General features: G+C 43.0%; 4 protein-coding genes across 4 annotated transcripts; all 4 read right to left on the bottom strand.

Annotated features, from left to right (window-relative positions):
* Positions 1–798: 798 nt before the first annotated feature.
* EAE97_007465 (uncharacterized protein) lies at positions 799–4,402 on the bottom strand (the record flags this gene model as incomplete). The annotated part of the gene is made up of 3 exons (XM_038877980.1): positions 799–1,133; positions 1,193–4,075; positions 4,132–4,402. The coding sequence occupies 3 exons, from the start codon at positions 4,400–4,402 to the stop codon at positions 799–801; spliced, it is 3,489 nt and encodes a 1,162-aa protein (XP_038731465.1).
* A 1,921-nt stretch (positions 4,403–6,323) lies between these two features.
* Positions 6,324–7,692, bottom strand: EAE97_007464 (uncharacterized protein; the record flags this gene model as incomplete). The annotated part of the gene is made up of 6 exons (XM_038877979.1): positions 6,324–6,424; positions 6,479–6,549; positions 6,807–6,880; positions 6,935–7,438; positions 7,510–7,585; positions 7,646–7,692. The coding sequence occupies 6 exons, from the start codon at positions 7,690–7,692 to the stop codon at positions 6,324–6,326; spliced, it is 873 nt and encodes a 290-aa protein (XP_038731464.1).
* Positions 7,693–8,861: 1,169 nt separating this feature from the next.
* On the bottom strand, positions 8,862–9,788 carry EAE97_007463 (uncharacterized protein; the record flags this gene model as incomplete). Its single annotated transcript, XM_038877978.1, has 1 exon — positions 8,862–9,788. The coding sequence occupies one exon, from the start codon at positions 9,786–9,788 to the stop codon at positions 8,862–8,864; it is 927 nt and encodes a 308-aa protein (XP_038731463.1).
* Positions 9,789–13,687: 3,899 nt separating this feature from the next.
* EAE97_007462 (uncharacterized protein) lies at positions 13,688–15,590 on the bottom strand (the record flags this gene model as incomplete). The annotated part of the gene is made up of 2 exons (XM_038877977.1): positions 13,688–15,133; positions 15,219–15,590. The coding sequence occupies 2 exons, from the start codon at positions 15,588–15,590 to the stop codon at positions 13,688–13,690; spliced, it is 1,818 nt and encodes a 605-aa protein (XP_038731462.1).
* Between the last annotated feature and the right edge of the window lie 770 nt (positions 15,591–16,360).

Genomic DNA, 16,360 nt, shown 5'->3' with positions numbered 1-16,360 from the left:
AGGGGTATTTAGTGTTTTTGTATTTCGAGCACTAACTTTTATCTGATCCGAGGTCATTCCGATGAAATGCATCCCAATGAGCCCAATGTACCTGACTATCCTTCTGACTATCTCGAGACTACCAAACATATACGATATGTGATCATCACAAATTTCCAAGTCTTGATTCTTCTCAATGCCTTATCAGAATACAGCGGTCACGGCGCTTCGGTAGAAAATGGAAGGAAGCAATATTATGGTTCACTTATGTACATGTACTTTTATTTACCAGTATTCAATTTGCAAAAAGTTAAAATGAGGGAAACGGATCCCCTAAGATTTTGAAGAGCAATCAAGCACTGCCAGTAGCACTGCCAGTAGCACTCAAAAAGTAAAACATATTTCATCATCTGTTGAAGCGATACTTCACTGTATCAGAACCTATATCTCACATATCAAACATCGAATAAAATGAGAACATTGATCTGATATGTTGTTTTCTTTATCTTTATGTAGCTATTTCATACAACCTTGCCAAATAACTAACTTCTTTCAGAGCTCATTTTTGTTTGGGTCATAAAAGCACCATACAGTAAATGAAGCTGATATGCATTAATTGACATGATGATAGTCATTTTGAATCTTGTTTTCCTCATCCATACATAGAAGAAAAAGTTCGTAATAAAAAAGAAAATTAAGATAGTGAAAGAGAACATGTGTTTCGATTGAAAATACAATCAAAATGTCAAAAAGAAAGCAAGTCTAAAAGCGAAAATTTGTGCTTGAGCTCAACGCTCGATGTGTTGTACTCAATTCTTACTAGAACCAACGGCGAACACTACCAGCATCTCTATTCTGATGCTTTCTGCCCCATGATCCCCAGCCATAATAATTTGGTGGAGGTGGTGCGTAGTATGGTGGAGGTGGCGGAGCATAAGTTAGTGGTGGAGAATAGGTAGTGGTTGGAGTGGGTGCATTTGTAGAAGGGGCAGCACTTGAAGAATCTGTGGATGAGATTGAAGAACCAGAGTCAGAAGTTAAAGCTGATGAGATGATGGAAGAAGAATTAGTGCCAGCATATGTACCAGTCGAAACCGATGTTGCAAATGTGGATGGTGGCGACGTTACCAACGTGATCGACGTACCAGAGTCACCTTCAAGATGATATTAGCAAAATTTCAAAACATTTGATTTTTCATCTATTTTAGCTCACCTGAGGACGAAGACGCAGTAGGAGAAGCTCCAGTGCTGGTATTAAATGGGCCTGTTGCTGAATACGAAGATAACGAGGTTCCTACGGATACTTGACTGGAAGTAGATCCATTAGGATCGTAAGTACTGACAGATGAGGTCGGATGCACCGAAGTTGCATTACCGATACTGGTAGGAGTACCAGAGACAGATGATTGGTATGAGCTTGAGATTGGTGAAGTTCCTGAAGTTCCAGTTGGTCCCGTAGTTAAGGTTCCGTTTGAAGAGGTTGGATATGGGACTGACGATGATAAACCAGAATCAGTACTTGAACTTCCTGTTCCTAAAGGTGCTGTGCCAGTGCTGAAGATAGATGTAGTTCCAGTTGGTCCATTAGTCAAAGTACTGTTTCCTGAAGCTGGATATGGAGCCGATGACGATTGGCCAGAATCACTGCTGGATATTGGCGCGGTTCCTGTCGGTGCGGTTGGTCCACTAGTCAAGGTCCCATTGGAAGGTGTTGGGTATGGAACTGACGATGACAAGCCTGAATCAGCGCTTGAACTTCCTGTTCCTTGAGGCGCTGTGCCGATGCTTGATGGTGAACTTCCGGACCCGAAAGGTGTTGATGTAGCTGCACCTCCTGTACCTGTGCCTAGTGGCGGAAGGGTATAGTTTCCATACGGATAAGGTTGGTATGGTTGGGAAGATGCCCGCGAAGTGCTAATGACACCTGAGACGCTTGATGATGGTGGGCTTCCAGTGCCAAGTGGTGCAGAAGTAACAGGAGTGAGACCACCAGATACTGAGGTACCTGGATTGGTGGGTCCTGCTGTTTTTGTACTGTTGGAGATTGGATATGGAGCAGAGGATGGCAGCGACGAAGTGATTCCACCGGAAACACTGGAAGAAGATGAGTAGCTCCCTGAGCTTGAAACACCGGTACTTGATTGGATACCTCCTGATACAGAGCTTGGAATTCCTGTTCCTGTTCCAGATCCAGTTGGAAGATTTGTATACAAAGTACTATTTCCATAAGGATAGTATGGAACAGATTCAGCAGAAGAGCTGATAATTCCAGAGACAGAAGACCCAGAGGTACCAGTTCCTAATAAAGAAGATGTCGGTGCAGATCCTGTATCAGTTGGACCAGTAGTCGTTGAAGCATTGTTACCCGTTGGGTAAGGAGCACTGGCAGACGAGCTGGAGCTGATACCACCCGATATACCTGATCCCGTAGGCCCAGCAACTCCACTTGAGGTGGATGTCGAGTTGAGTGGGTATAGAGGAGTGGATGATGGAGTTCCTGTTGACAAAATACTGCTTCCAGATGAGCCGGAAGATAATGGCGCAGTACCGAGGTAAGTTGAGCTGGCTAAACTGGTCGACTTTGTGTACAAAGGTGCCGACGCACTCGAACTTGAAATGCCGCCAGAGACACTTCCACTAGAAAGACCAGTTCCAGTTTGATAAGGATTGGTAAATGGTGCAGTCCTTGAAGAAGCGATTGTAGTTGCTGGTGATGATCCCGATGTCGAATTTGTATAGGGGGCACTACCACCATTTGAGCTTCCAGGTGCCGATACTGAGATACCGCCAGATGGAGTGATTGATGAAATTGCAGAAGTTAGGGACCCGGTTGCTGAAGCTGAAGTATTCGTGTAAGGTCCTGCAGATGACGAACTAGCAGAGACATATGTTGATGAGCTAATTGTACCGGCAGGAGTGGATGAATTTTCAGGCGTGGAAGGTGGGCCGGTAGAGGTCGCAGGTGCAGATATTCCAGAGTCTGTACTCAATACTCCTGAAGTGTAGCTGGGATTACTTGAGCTTTCACTTGGAGTTATATCTCCAGAAATAGTGGTACCAGCAGAAGGAGCAGTTGCTGTCTCACTACCTGATGGGTTAGGAGTCGTCTCGCCTCCTTGTGGAGTCAATGTCGTCTCACCGCCAGACGAGGGAGCTGTCGCCTCACTTCCTATCGTACTCGGAGTGGTTGTCGCCTCACTTCCCGGTGAAGTGTTTGTTGACGCGCCACCTGGCGCACTTCCTGATGGCTGGGTCGTCTGGCTTCCGGAAGTTACAGTGATGGTAGGTGTAATGGTGTAGGTTTGAGTGTTCGTCACCGTAGAGCCTAAGCTTTCAGGACTAGTGTTAGAAGAACTTTGGCTAGCAGAAGATTCTGAGCCGGCAGGTGATGAATATGAAGAACTTTGAGTTCCAGAAGAAGTTGGTGCACCACTTATTTGGGATGTGCTTTCTGTTCCTGCTTGTGTCGAAGATGCGCTGCTACCGATACTTCCTGGAGTAGTGGCGGCACCAGTATTTAAACATGAACATGCAGATGAGATCCTTGAAGGTGAATCATGGCATTGTGAAACATATGTTGGAAGATATGCAGTGGCAGTATTTTCCGACAAAGTGTAGGTAGCACAAAATGGACGAACAATGAAAGAAGATCGAATAAATTCGCGGAGACAATTGTCATGATTGCAGTGATCAGTAGTAGTTGCACTTGGAGTGGTAGAAGAATATTCCAATGAAGTGATACGAGAAGGTTCATATGTTCCTGCCGATGTTATTGGCGAACTACCACTAGACTCGGTAGGAATAGTATCTGGTGCTCCAGGTGTTGTTGGCGATATTCCATTAGATTCCGATGATATGCCCCCTGTCGCTGACGCAGAAGTTCCTGGATCATAGCTTGAAGCCGAAGCCGAAGCCGAAGCCGTGGGAGAACCTTCTGTAGCAGAAACAGAAACTGTGATTGTAGAGTATGAAACAGTGGAAGAAGTAACTACGGAAGGTTCAATCGATCCTGGACCAGTATACAAACTAACAGGAGAAGTACCAGTGGAAAGTATGCCGCTGACGGAAGAGCCAGAAACAGAAGCTGTAGCAGATCCTAGTTCAATTAGCATGTGATTGATCAAGATTGAAAAGGAAGATCAATGAACTGACCAATTTTAGTGCTGGATGATGAAGTCTCCTCGGGATCAACGGTTGTGATTGGGTTTATGGTGAAGGTAGGCTGAGGTCCATATCCATATGGCGTGTAGCGATCGTGAATTTCCTCTGCTCTCTCGTAGATTGTATAGTCCCGAGGAGCAAACACATCCGCATTGGCATTACGAAGGTGTGGTTGAAGCCATTGTGGCAGAGCTTGAGCTGCAGGGAGCAATACGAGAAGAAACGCGCTGGACGAAAGTCTAGCGGAAATCTTGATTTTCATCTTGATCTATATGCATAAGATATAATTAGTGACAACCTAAGAAGAATCAATCGATTCCAAAAGAGTAGGAAGACTTCTGTGAAGTAGGAAAAGACATGGGAAGATAATTCATACCTGAGGTCGATCTATCACTTGATTTTTTTGATGAGGAGGACAAACGAGTGTGATTTGGCAAAAGCGGATATTAAAAGAAGATTGTAATGAGATGAGTAGGACAACTTATTCCGTATTATAGGATGTCTCTCAAGTAAATTGAAGTATTGAAGACCGGAACGTCAATTCAAAACAGCTGGATCTCAAGGGAAATGTGATGGTAGGGGAATTTATGGGAGGAAAGAAGACAGGATGAGATGAGACGAAAAAGAAGTGTGGCATAGGAAGTGAAAGGTTGAAATATATGAAAAGATGGGATGAGAGAAGAAGAGAAAAAGGATAAGCGCACTAAGGTGAAAGGTGAAAAGATCAGAATGCCTTATCGATCAAGGTACCTAATAGTAGCAAGGTTTCATTCTGAACGCAATGATGCAATAAACATGATATTTACCTCCCTCGTACCTGCCTAGATCGCTCTGAAGACAGTAAATACCCAGTGAACTATTCTCGGCAACTCCTTGATTCCGATTCGACTCGATCCACTTCCCGTCTCCAGGAAAAGGAAGAGCCAAGGTCAACGGTACGAGGCGACCAGGTGAGGTAAGCACACAGTACAGTACCATACCTGGGCAAGCAGGCAAGCGACAAGAGGCAGCAGGAAGTCTGCATGGAGACCCCATCATTGCCATGTATTCTCCCATCATCAAAGACATTCGGAGATGCTCAGCTCACCCACTATACACCTCAAAACCAGACTTGTTACCCACTTATCTCCTCCCTTATGTTTCATCAAATGTTGTGACCATACCATATGGCGAGTTCCCGGGTTATCAATTACCTTGAGAGAGTCGGGGCGGAAACTCTTCCACTTCTCAAAGATTGCAATATAAAATTGTCTCTCAAATTCAAACGACCAGGAACAGACCATTAGATTGAAGTTACACATCGGCAGGCTGCACTGCATTCCCGTCCATTAAGTTGGACAACACAACGAGCGAGGATGCACCTTTCCGTGACTTGATAAGCTTGTTCCTGCATGTGAAAATGTCCCTTTCATCCAATTCGAATGTCATTAATTTGAATCTCCAGCTATTAATACCCAAAGAAGTCAAGTTGAATCAAGCTTCTGAAACCCGTTTCCAAGAGACAGCTTGTATAACTAACAACCAGCCTTGTTGCATATCTTGGTCAAGACAGACACCCATCAACAGAATCAACGGACGCATCGCTGATCGCAGATGCAATGCAATCTACCAGCAACTCTATGATACTGATTAATTGGCTATTCTCCGAATTCAAGTGACTCGAATTTTGCAAGATTATAAAATATCTTTATGCAATAGACGAGGATCTAGGGACTCCAGGATGCAATCTCTAGCTGTGCATCATGTCCGGGGAAGGAATCCGCTAACGGAAAAATTGACTCACAAGTCCTTCTCAGTGTAGATAGCATTGATGTACATAATAATGTGGCTTCATATTGCAAATACCGCACGTTGTGAAATCATCTTTTTATTTCAAATACTTGGAAGGAACAACGTTTGAAAAGAACAACATAAATCATTAATAATTAAACATCCTTTGGTTTTCGCCAAGCCATACCTGATTTCCACTCCATCGCTACCAATTTACCAACACCATAATCACCGTCAAAGATCGACAGGAAGACAAACGAATGGTTACCAAAAACCATAAATCGCAAGGATATTTATGCACAGATGAACAGTTGTGCTACAGGGGATCTTCCAAGCGAATTAACGAAGGAGTACGAAGACTGGCCGAAAGTCTCACCGTTTGTAGCCAATTTCGGGAGGCTGCAGAAAGGGCTTTACTCGGATCTTAGAGCTTCTTTTTGCGCCTGGGGCGAAGAGATTTCAGTCATAGTCGTGCCATTACCTTCGATGTCGGCAGCCCACAATGCTGCACCAACTGAGAGATAATTAGCATGGGTCCAGGAGTAGAGCTAAAAGAGGTGGTAATTACCAGTGTTGGTGAATGAGAAGAGAATGGATGCAACAGGGACAAGTTCAAGAAGAGTTGCGACGGTTCCGAATCTACACAAAAGTTGGTTAGATAAAATCTGTACTGGTAGATCTTGAAAAGGAAGTGGTGTCATCTAGCTTCGTGATACCTGTCAAAGACGCATTTACAGAGCTAATGTGTGCAAGAAACAGGACAGAAACTGATAGGAGCACTGCACTGGCCAGGTACAAATGCAATGCAGATCCCAAAAGCCGTGCGTTTGACCTCTGCAAAAACGAGGAGCATGGTAAAAAAAAATAAGAGAGGCAACATTGGAAGAAAAACTCACGATGTGTATGCCCCAGAGTGCTCCTTAAGCCATGCTTCTTTTTGTGCATTAGACCATCCCTTCAATTGGAAATACTAATAATTCTGTCAGTTTGAATGTATTTGTCAAAGAATGATATTGAAACATACTCTTGAGTGAACCCCTTCACCTCTCTGTCGTCCCTGCAGACCAACAAAGACTACCGTACCAACAACTGGGATAAGATTCAATGGAAGATACATCAAGTATCTCACCAAGCCTCCAAAGCTATACTTTTGACCGTATCCTTTGACAACTTTACCCAACTTTCTCATTGGATCACCAAACTTTCCTGATTTGATCTCTCGGCCCCCTTGTACAACTTCTGCTTGACCTTTTGCTACCATCACTCCATCAAATGTATCAACAAGAGCATCTGCAATCAGGAAATTCTTGGAAAGCATAGTGACAATTGTGCTAGATTCAGAGAGAGTCAAGAGGACTGCAGAGACTGCAGCGAGGGGTCCATCGGTGAAAATGAGAACGGCAAGTTGTGGTAGATAGGTAAACATGAACATCACAACCACGACGATGACGGATAGAGACAGAGTGGGTACGAGTTTCGACAAGAGAGGTTTCCATAATGTGCGATGCGAGAGGAAGTAGAAGATGCCCTGTTTATGGAAATGATTAGCTTGTGATACGATAGAACATAGAGAAAGATGTCATTTAGAACTCAACACACTTTAATGGGGTAAAGGTAAGCTCCACTGATTGCTGCTGAACGTGCCAACTCCTTTGCTTTATCAAAGTCTTCCTTTCTGTTGTTTGAAATCTATTAGTTCTGCGAACAGAGGGGTAATGCTTCAAAATGAACCTACGCGACCTCCTTGGCTTTCGCGCCTGCTTTCTCCATTGAGCTTGACATTTTGGTTGTATTCTCGATTTGATTGTGTGGGATTCTTAGGTACAATCACAGGAATACGAAGTTGTGACAGAAGAAGAATGGACGAAAGAACTGTTGAAAGGAGGGATTACTGTCTACTACGTAGTTACGAGGTAGGTATGTACGAAGAAGCTAAATGCCATGTTTTCTTTTCCATATGTTCTAGAATTCCAGTAGCAAAAGCATCAAAAGCAGTGTCGTCATTATCCTTGGCATTGTGATCCCCGCGTAAGTGGCGACAGCGGCCGCTTTCCCCGCAGTGGCCCGAGCCGAATACCGCAAACTCAATTTTTATCATTCGTACCAAAATGCCGAACGCTACTCCAGTCTACCACTTCGGGCGATAACAAGCCTCACCTCGTCCCCATTTGCAGCCCTGGCGTCATTACCTAGACGATGTCAATACTTGGAGCACCATAGTCGCCCGCTAGGATTTTAACCATCAGCTCCTCCACATTCCCCTCACCGCTAATATCAGCACAGATAGTGGCTTTGTTTCATAAGCTTCTAGATCTATTGTGATGGTGAGATACGAACTGGATTGCACACACAAGTCAAGATTTGTCTCATTTGGTAATCGGAATTCCTCTCAGCTCATACGTTCGACATCTTGGAATGTGCGTTGAAGAAGATTGTCCTCAAACCTGCCTCTGGCTGTTATCTAGACGTCGTCGGGACACAACATGATGACTTCTTAATATATTTCGTGGTCGAGATTATCTAGTGTCATCCAACGAGGATTACTGTGACAATACCATGTGTCACACTAGCACCAGATTTTGTTGGCGATATATTATCGGCGACTTCAATCTTTCACTTCAAACACATCAAAAAGATATCACAATAAGGGTCTGAATTGCATTAATGTAACTTTCATTAAGTCGTTTTCGCTATATATAATAGCGAGACTGAAACTTTAGATGATGAGCATCAAAAGAACGAGCCGCCAAGATCTAAACAAAACAACAACCAGGGTAAGGTATCGTATGATTTCCCTTTGTTTGAACGCCTACAACTCCAATGCTTATAACTCATGTGTTTATCCCACTGATGTTCCCCCAAAACTCCGACCATGGAAGGTGTGCTATATTGGAACGAGAAGATTGGAAAGAAAAAAACTGCGTCAGGCAAGACAGCGAGTGCTGATAACTTTAAACTCCGACAGTAATATCTTCAATCTTCTCTTCCCTGATCTGAACCTTTTCCAACGCTGCGGACAGTTCTTCTTGTTGTTTCTTTTGTTCCATTTCGTACAAGTATTGTGCATACTTTGATCGTTTGTTGTGAATTCCGCACTCGGTCTTCTCAGTGCCCTTCCATCTTCCAGCACGTTCGTCTTCTCCTTCCTTTACTGGCTCAGTTGAATGCCAATCTCCAACACTCTTGTATCCACGGTCCAACAAGTCGTTGTATGGAACATCATTCTCCTTGATATAGTTTTGTACCTCCTTGAAGCTCCATCCTGCCAAAGGGTTGATCTTGATCAAGCCAGCTTCATCGACCTCGACGATGTCCAAGCTCTCTCTCTTGGCACCTTGACTTCTTCTTCTGCCAGTCAAGACTGCAGCAACATCCAGCTCGTTGTATGCTCGTTGAGCGGGTTCGACCTTGGCAACCCAATCATACAAGTCGGCGTTGGTCTTCCATAGTTCCTTGCCATGCTTTCCCTCGAAATCTCCAACAGTCTGGCAGCCTTCTGGCTTATAAACATGCAAGTTTACATTTGGATATCTGCTCTTGGTCTTCTCAACCAATTCGAGTGTTTCGTTGAAGTGATACAAGGTGTCAAGGAAGATAGCATCGATGCTTGGTAGCTCGGGGGTTTCCTTTTGGAGCTTACTTAACATATCAAGTGTGACGAGACCTGTTACTCCGAAAGCAGTGGTTTGGTAGAGGTTTGGGAAGGTAATTTTAGCCCATCGAAGAATATCCATAGGTTGGAGATTGTTGAGTGATGCATTGATAAACTTGAGGTGAGGCTTTGTGAGGACAATTTGAGGAAGAGAGCTTTGAGATGATGCTCCAGAAGCATATCCCGACTCGAGATTCGAGGCAGATGATTCGCGGTGGAGTCCCATGTTGATATATTTTTCGGTTGAGCGAAAGAAGAAAACTTTTTTATTGATTTGAAATAGCAAGTCGAATACAAGTAAACAAACGTTTTCTTAAGATATCGCTTTTGTTTTAGAGAAAAGAATAAAAGTTATATAAGGTTGATGACAAGTTGCAAGTTGAAAGAGGAAAGTGATGTCAAAAGCCCAGCAATAATAAATGGCACAATTATCTCCTCGATGGTGTGATCCAATCTAGTTTCACAAGTTGCAAGAGAATATGATAAAGAGATATGATATGATTTGAGATGATAGTATGCTGTGTATAGATAGGTATTATAAAGAGGTAGAGAGTATGATCACACAATGCCAAAGAAGTTGAAGTGGAAGTGAAGCAGGAAGGATGATTCGAGTGCTGGTATATACTCTCTTGGTATATCTCTTCCATCGACAATTACAAAAGAAAAGTGGATCATCACTGAAAAGCACGACATTTCATTGTCCTTACAAAGACGGACTTACACTTCTTCAGGCAAAGACAAGTAATCATTCTTTCATTACCGCATTACCGTGCCATAACTCCGTGGGCAGTATAAGTGCTGTCATCGAGGCTTGAGCAAGACCTGGCTGCCTTATTTTGCCTTATCTTGCCTTATTCTGAGAATTTGATATGGCGTGATAGACGCTAGTAAGGATTGAGGTCTTATCAATTTTTTATGCTTGTTTTATTTGGTGAACCACTTTCTTGACTTTACTGAATGGGGTAGAGTTTTGAGAGGCTGTGATGCAAGAGAAGGTTCTTTATTCCTCTTTGGTTCCTGAATCTCGGGTCCTTTGTATATCAAATTTGTTAATTGAAGATTTTTGGAGGCAGATTTTATGGTGGCAATTTTATACTTATTTTTACAGATTTTAACTCATTCGGGGTTTTTATTTCGATTTAAGATAAACCTATTTCCTTCATTGTATCGATCTCTCGATGTTCACTCATTGATTGATTCTTCACTAACAGAAAGCGTCTCATGCTAAAATTGACCAAGATCAATTTTCCCTCATATCGAAAAGTCGATCCTCAAATCATCTTCTCGGTAATCGGATAGCTTTGATAACCCCTGCCGATTGCTTTCACTTGTGTCATTGTTAACAAAAAGCACGACATTTCACGTGATATGACAACTTCACTGCTTACAAATGATTTTTTGGGTGGAGTTTGGATCTTTGATGCAGATGGAGGAGGCGAAGTTTCGCAGGGCGGGTAGATGAATGTGTTTGGTTGGTAATTGGAAGTTCTCAGATGCTTACGAGTTTGAAGTTCTTATCTTTTCTATGGAGTACTGGTAGAGTCTTTTATTTTGATTGATGGGTGTCATTCTTCTACAAATCTTGAGTTCCATACGTGGGCATTTGATGCGTGAATCGTTTGGGCGGGTGCGGAATTTCTGTCGTGTCCGGTGAACGGTGAGGCTCGTAGACTGGTCGCCCGTTTTCGTTCTAGTGGATGATTCTTTAGCCAGGAGAGAAATGAGGCTAGCGAAGTCTCAGTAATGTCGCTCAGTACGGACCACCAGGAGAGCATATCCAGGGCTTAGTATAAACTTGGGATTCGGGGCATATCAATGATTGTGAAGAATATCTACGGACTCCGGAGAATACATTTCACAATAGCACTCAGTGGATAGTTGATGCGACTGTTGACATCCAAATCCGCATCCAGTTATAAACCCTCCGTGGTAAAGCTAAGCTATTCTATTTCCACACCTTACAATATCTTTCCGTGAAATCTACTTCGCTCCCTATATCGCAGCGACATCAACCTTGAACCTTCTCGGTGTAAATCAACATTGAATATTCATGCTATAAAACATGCCTCTCCATATACCCAGATATCCGTACATATATCCGACCATCATCCGACGACCGAGAGGGATTTAGAAATGTAATCCGCTCTGTCATTGAAATATCAGATTGTGAGGTCGGGTACTGGTACAGATTGATAGATGTCAGCGGGCGGAGCAGTCGGATGATAGATGATGACCACGGAACTATATCCACTATTGAACATTTGCTCTTAAACATTTTGAGAGAGGAGTGGGAGAGGAAAGAAGAATAAATGGATTTTTCTCCTCGATAATTCTTATCCAAGTGTTGTTTTGCTAAAGAATGAGGAACGAATCGGTATAGTATTAGTAGTCATGCGATAACTCTCCTCCCCTCATTTCGTTCGTGAATGCGTGCATGATATGATGATGCTGAGTATGCACCTCATCAATTCTCCCCCGTTTAATGCGATATCGAGAATCATTCTCGAGTTTTTAATGGTAAAGGACTCCTCGTTTTTTATGTACGATTCCCTCTCGAAACCTCTTCATCTTGTTTCCGAAGCAAACCCCTTGCCAATCGTTTCCTGAATTCAAGGTCTTAGGATTCCAGGTGTTCAAATCTGTTCTGGTTACTCTATAGATGCACTTGCTGGTGAATTTGCGGGGTGTTCAATGGGCCTCTCGTCTCAATATTCGGGATTTCGGAATTGCTATTGAGAATTTGGTGATGGTGAGGGAATGATGGTGATAATAGTATCTGGAAATCATAACGAGGATGTTTTGATCATCGATAGGATGTCATCATATACAATGCGAATTCTCGTTAGGAATTCTGGGCTGTGAATAAGATGGGTGGTATGTGTGATTAGGTTAGTTAATGAGAGAAGATATCAGGTGTTGAGTACCGAGCTTATAACCTTTTGTGTAATCGTCGTGCCCGAAATAGAAGGGTAAAAACTATTACTGGATTTGTTTGACAAAAAGTTGTTTGGTCAACGAATGTGAGCAATATGGAAGGGGGGTCGTTGAACTGAAATGACAGTTGGTGGTTACTTGTTAATTTTTAGATTTGGTATTGTATGTATGTATGTGTATTATAGTATGTTGTTAGTATGTAGAACCAACAATCTATAAATCTATAAATACTCATATTCTCGAATCTTTAGAATCAATTAGAAACTACCCTAGAGGGAATGAGCGATTGAAGCTTCCATGATCATTAGAATTATAGCTGCATAGACTCATTTCAGACATACAACCACATAGCTATCATACATACGACGGCGACCTGACTAGTAAAAGGATCCGCGCGCTATCCGTCAATTTAGGACTAGAGGTTTAGGGAGTGGATACATATAAACCAACACTAATCTACGAAATAATGATATAGACTTCCATATCCTCAGTAATACTCTTGACAAGTGAACGAGTATGTGCTGGGTCTCAATTTTACTGAACGAATCTTCAGATATTCGAAAATCTCTGTATTTCATCGCTGTCGAAGACGGCAATAGCATGAAAATATATCTTGAGAATGTAAATACGTGCAGTAGGGTTATTCTTCCCGCTTCTTTGCGTTTCGTGTACACTTTCACGTTCCACCTTTATGTATGTATGCAATATATCTATATTTTTGTACTTGTTGCTAGATTCACAAGAACACTCAATTTTGCTATCTTTCATTCACAGCCGAGGAATTTAAAAGGAGATTCCGCTTCCTGTTTGGGAGGAAGAGGGGAATAGGTATTACTACTCCCTAATGAGATTAAAGAGATGCAGCTGGAGGATTCTTTGATGTTGGAGAATTCTAGCATAGGATCAAGAAAAGAATCACGAATTTGCATGAGAAAATGCGAAATAAATCTGAAATTTTGATGTGAAAAAATATCTGGGCTTGTTTGAAGCACTAGCTCTAATATCTTACTTTTTTATGGTTCTTACAGCATACAGGTATACAAAGCATTTGCAATTGGCTATGCGATACGTAGCTATCATAGTATGAGCAGTTAGTGGCTAATTATGAGGGGTTTGTATTGACTTTGTGAATAAAATTTCGAAATCAATTAGGTCCATACACCTCCTAGATTTACCCCTCGAAACCTCCCCTCAAAATCCTGTGATAACCCTCTCAAACCTCGGCACATCCCTTCTAAACTTATCCGGCTCATCCCTCGCTCCATCTTTCCAATACTCATACTCCATCCACACATTCTCTGGCATCTGTTCCTCGGTAGCCTTCAACCAATACCCAAGCTCAGGCGCAAGCGGTACCACTCCTGTCTCCAATACATGTTCATCCCAAAGTTTGATCAACTCTTTCAATTTCTCCGGCTGCTCATCAGCTAGATCGTGTATCTCTCCAGGATCAACAGAAAGATTGTATAATGGCCATTTTTCGGTTCCCTTGGGCTTGGGTATAAATACAATTTTCCAAGATCCTTTGCGCAAAGCAGCCCGACCGCAGGTTTCCCAGCCGGAGATAAAGTCTTCGGCGTCGATACGGGAGGATGTTCCGGATATGAAGGGAAGCATGGATTTACCGCGCATTGGTACGATCTCTCGTCCTTGATATGTGGGTGCCGGGTGCTTAGTTCCGGCCATTTCGAGGATAGTGGGCGCGAGGTCCATTACGGTGGCGAAGTTATGCGTTATACTATTGGAATTCTGGGTATTGAAATTTGAGGGGGATTGAGCAACGAAGGGAATTCGAACGCCTCCTTCGGTGGTATAGGCTTTGTAAAGGCGACTGGGTGCTGTAGCAGCTTGTGCCCAGCGCGGTCCGTACCAGATGAAACTATCTCCGTTCCCGAGATTCTCTAAACTATTGTTATAGTATTTTTGTAGGTGTTGGATCATGCTTCCTTGGACAACAGGATAAGCTTCGTAAGCAGCACCTTCAGCACCATTGTCTGACATGAAACATATGAAAGTGTTATCGAGCTCTCCAATTTCCTCTAGATACTTGACCACACGTCCAACGTTGTAGTCGATACATTCAACCATCGCAGCGAATACTTCCATTGCTTTACACGACTTTGCTTTTTCTTCGGCAGTGAGATCGTTCCATGCTTTCACTTCATCTGCAACAACGGGATGGGGCTCCGCATCTGGAGATATCAACCCGAAATCTTTGAGTCGTTGAAGACGTTGCAAACGAAGCGCATCGGGCCCAGTATCATATACTCCTTTATACTTTGCCACGAATTCTGGGGGAGCTTGTAATGGCCAATGAGGAGCCGTGAAAGGGAAGTAACCAAAGAAAGGCTTCTCGTCTTTCTTTTCATTTTTCTCTCTTAAATATTCGAGCATCTTATCTTCATACCCATTACTTGAGTACCAATCCTCGGGTAATTTCTTGACATATTCTCCATCTTCACTATGGAGTGCTATGAAACTCATAGTCATGAACTCAGGGATTTGATCGGGAGCGTGGAGTTGAGGTTCATAGCCATAATGATTGCTGCATGCTGGCAGATGAGCAAAGCTTCGCTCGAACCCACGAGCTTTTGGGGACCGCTCGGGGGTTAAACCGAGGTGCCATTTTCCAGCTATCTGAGTGGATTAGCTTAATGTTAGGTAGCATATTATCATGATGTTGATTATCACGAGGAGAGAAAAGAAGGGAAATCAAGTATACCAATGTCAAATATCCATCATCTCTCAAAATTTCTGGTAATGTAGCAACCTTCTCATTCAAGTATCCTTCATACCCTGGCATGCCTCTCTGAGGCGCCGTTGACATCTTCCCACCCGGATCATTTTGCCCGGATATATTGGTCCACTCGATTAAATTTCCAAGGCCGGCAATATGATGATCGGTACCTGTCATTATCATTGCTCGAGACGGGGAACATGCGGCAGCAGCATGGAAATCCGTGAAGCGGATTCCGGCCTGTGCTATTTTGTCGATGTTTGGAGTGTTGATTTCCCCTCCAAAACACGAGAGATCCGAGAATCCTAAGTCATCGGCGACGATGACAAGAAAATTGGGACGTTTTGAGGAGGACATCATGGATTGAGGATGGAGTGAGGCTCAAGTCAGGTGTGCTGTTTGTAGCTCGATTCCAGAGAATTGCAAAAGACATGAGAGACAAATAAAATATGATACGAGTTCAATCTTAAGCCCGTCTGCTTTTTAACCAAGGAAATCTTACCTCGAATACACTCACATAGTTGTACTCAGAGAAGATCAGATGATTTTCCCTATCTTGACCAAGTGTTGAAGCATTAGCGGCATGCTCGTGACGTTGCACTCCACAAGTATTCGTAAGAGAGTGGACTGAGGACCTCCATGAATGCTTCATGATTGGAGCAGAAAACTCAATATATTCACAGATAGATTGATCACCGATACATACGCAGTAGTTTCAATCTCAAATGATGTTGCAGTCTTCGGAAGTATAATTCTATGATCACTGACCACAAAAGTGGGGCATAATCTATTTTCATCCAATCATGTACATATTAGACAACACCAATGTACCCCGCACGAAATGGATTGCGCGGTCCAGTAAAATAGATCGCTCCCCTTGTTGCTCTTCCCCATACTATACAACCTCGTCATCGAATTGGATATGCCTGTCAAGACGTGATTAATGCTTGTGATGACCACATGAGATATGCGTACGATAAGCAGAATGCTAGAAAAGATTGATATCAGCTTCAATTATATACAACTAGATGAAAGTCCCGAAGATCTAGCATTGCAATGTGGAATATCTAGATCTTGTCTAATTTTTGACCAAGGTAGTCATGATGAAGAACTCAACGCTTGGCAAA

The sequence above is a fragment of the Botrytis byssoidea genome (assembly GCF_014898295.1).
Source record: "Botrytis byssoidea strain MUCL 94 chromosome Unknown BBYS_014, whole genome shotgun sequence".
Lineage (NCBI taxonomy): Eukaryota > Fungi > Ascomycota > Leotiomycetes > Helotiales > Sclerotiniaceae > Botrytis > Botrytis byssoidea.
The sequence above is the reverse complement of the archived record's forward strand: the minus strand, read 5'-3'. Positions and strand labels throughout refer to the sequence as shown.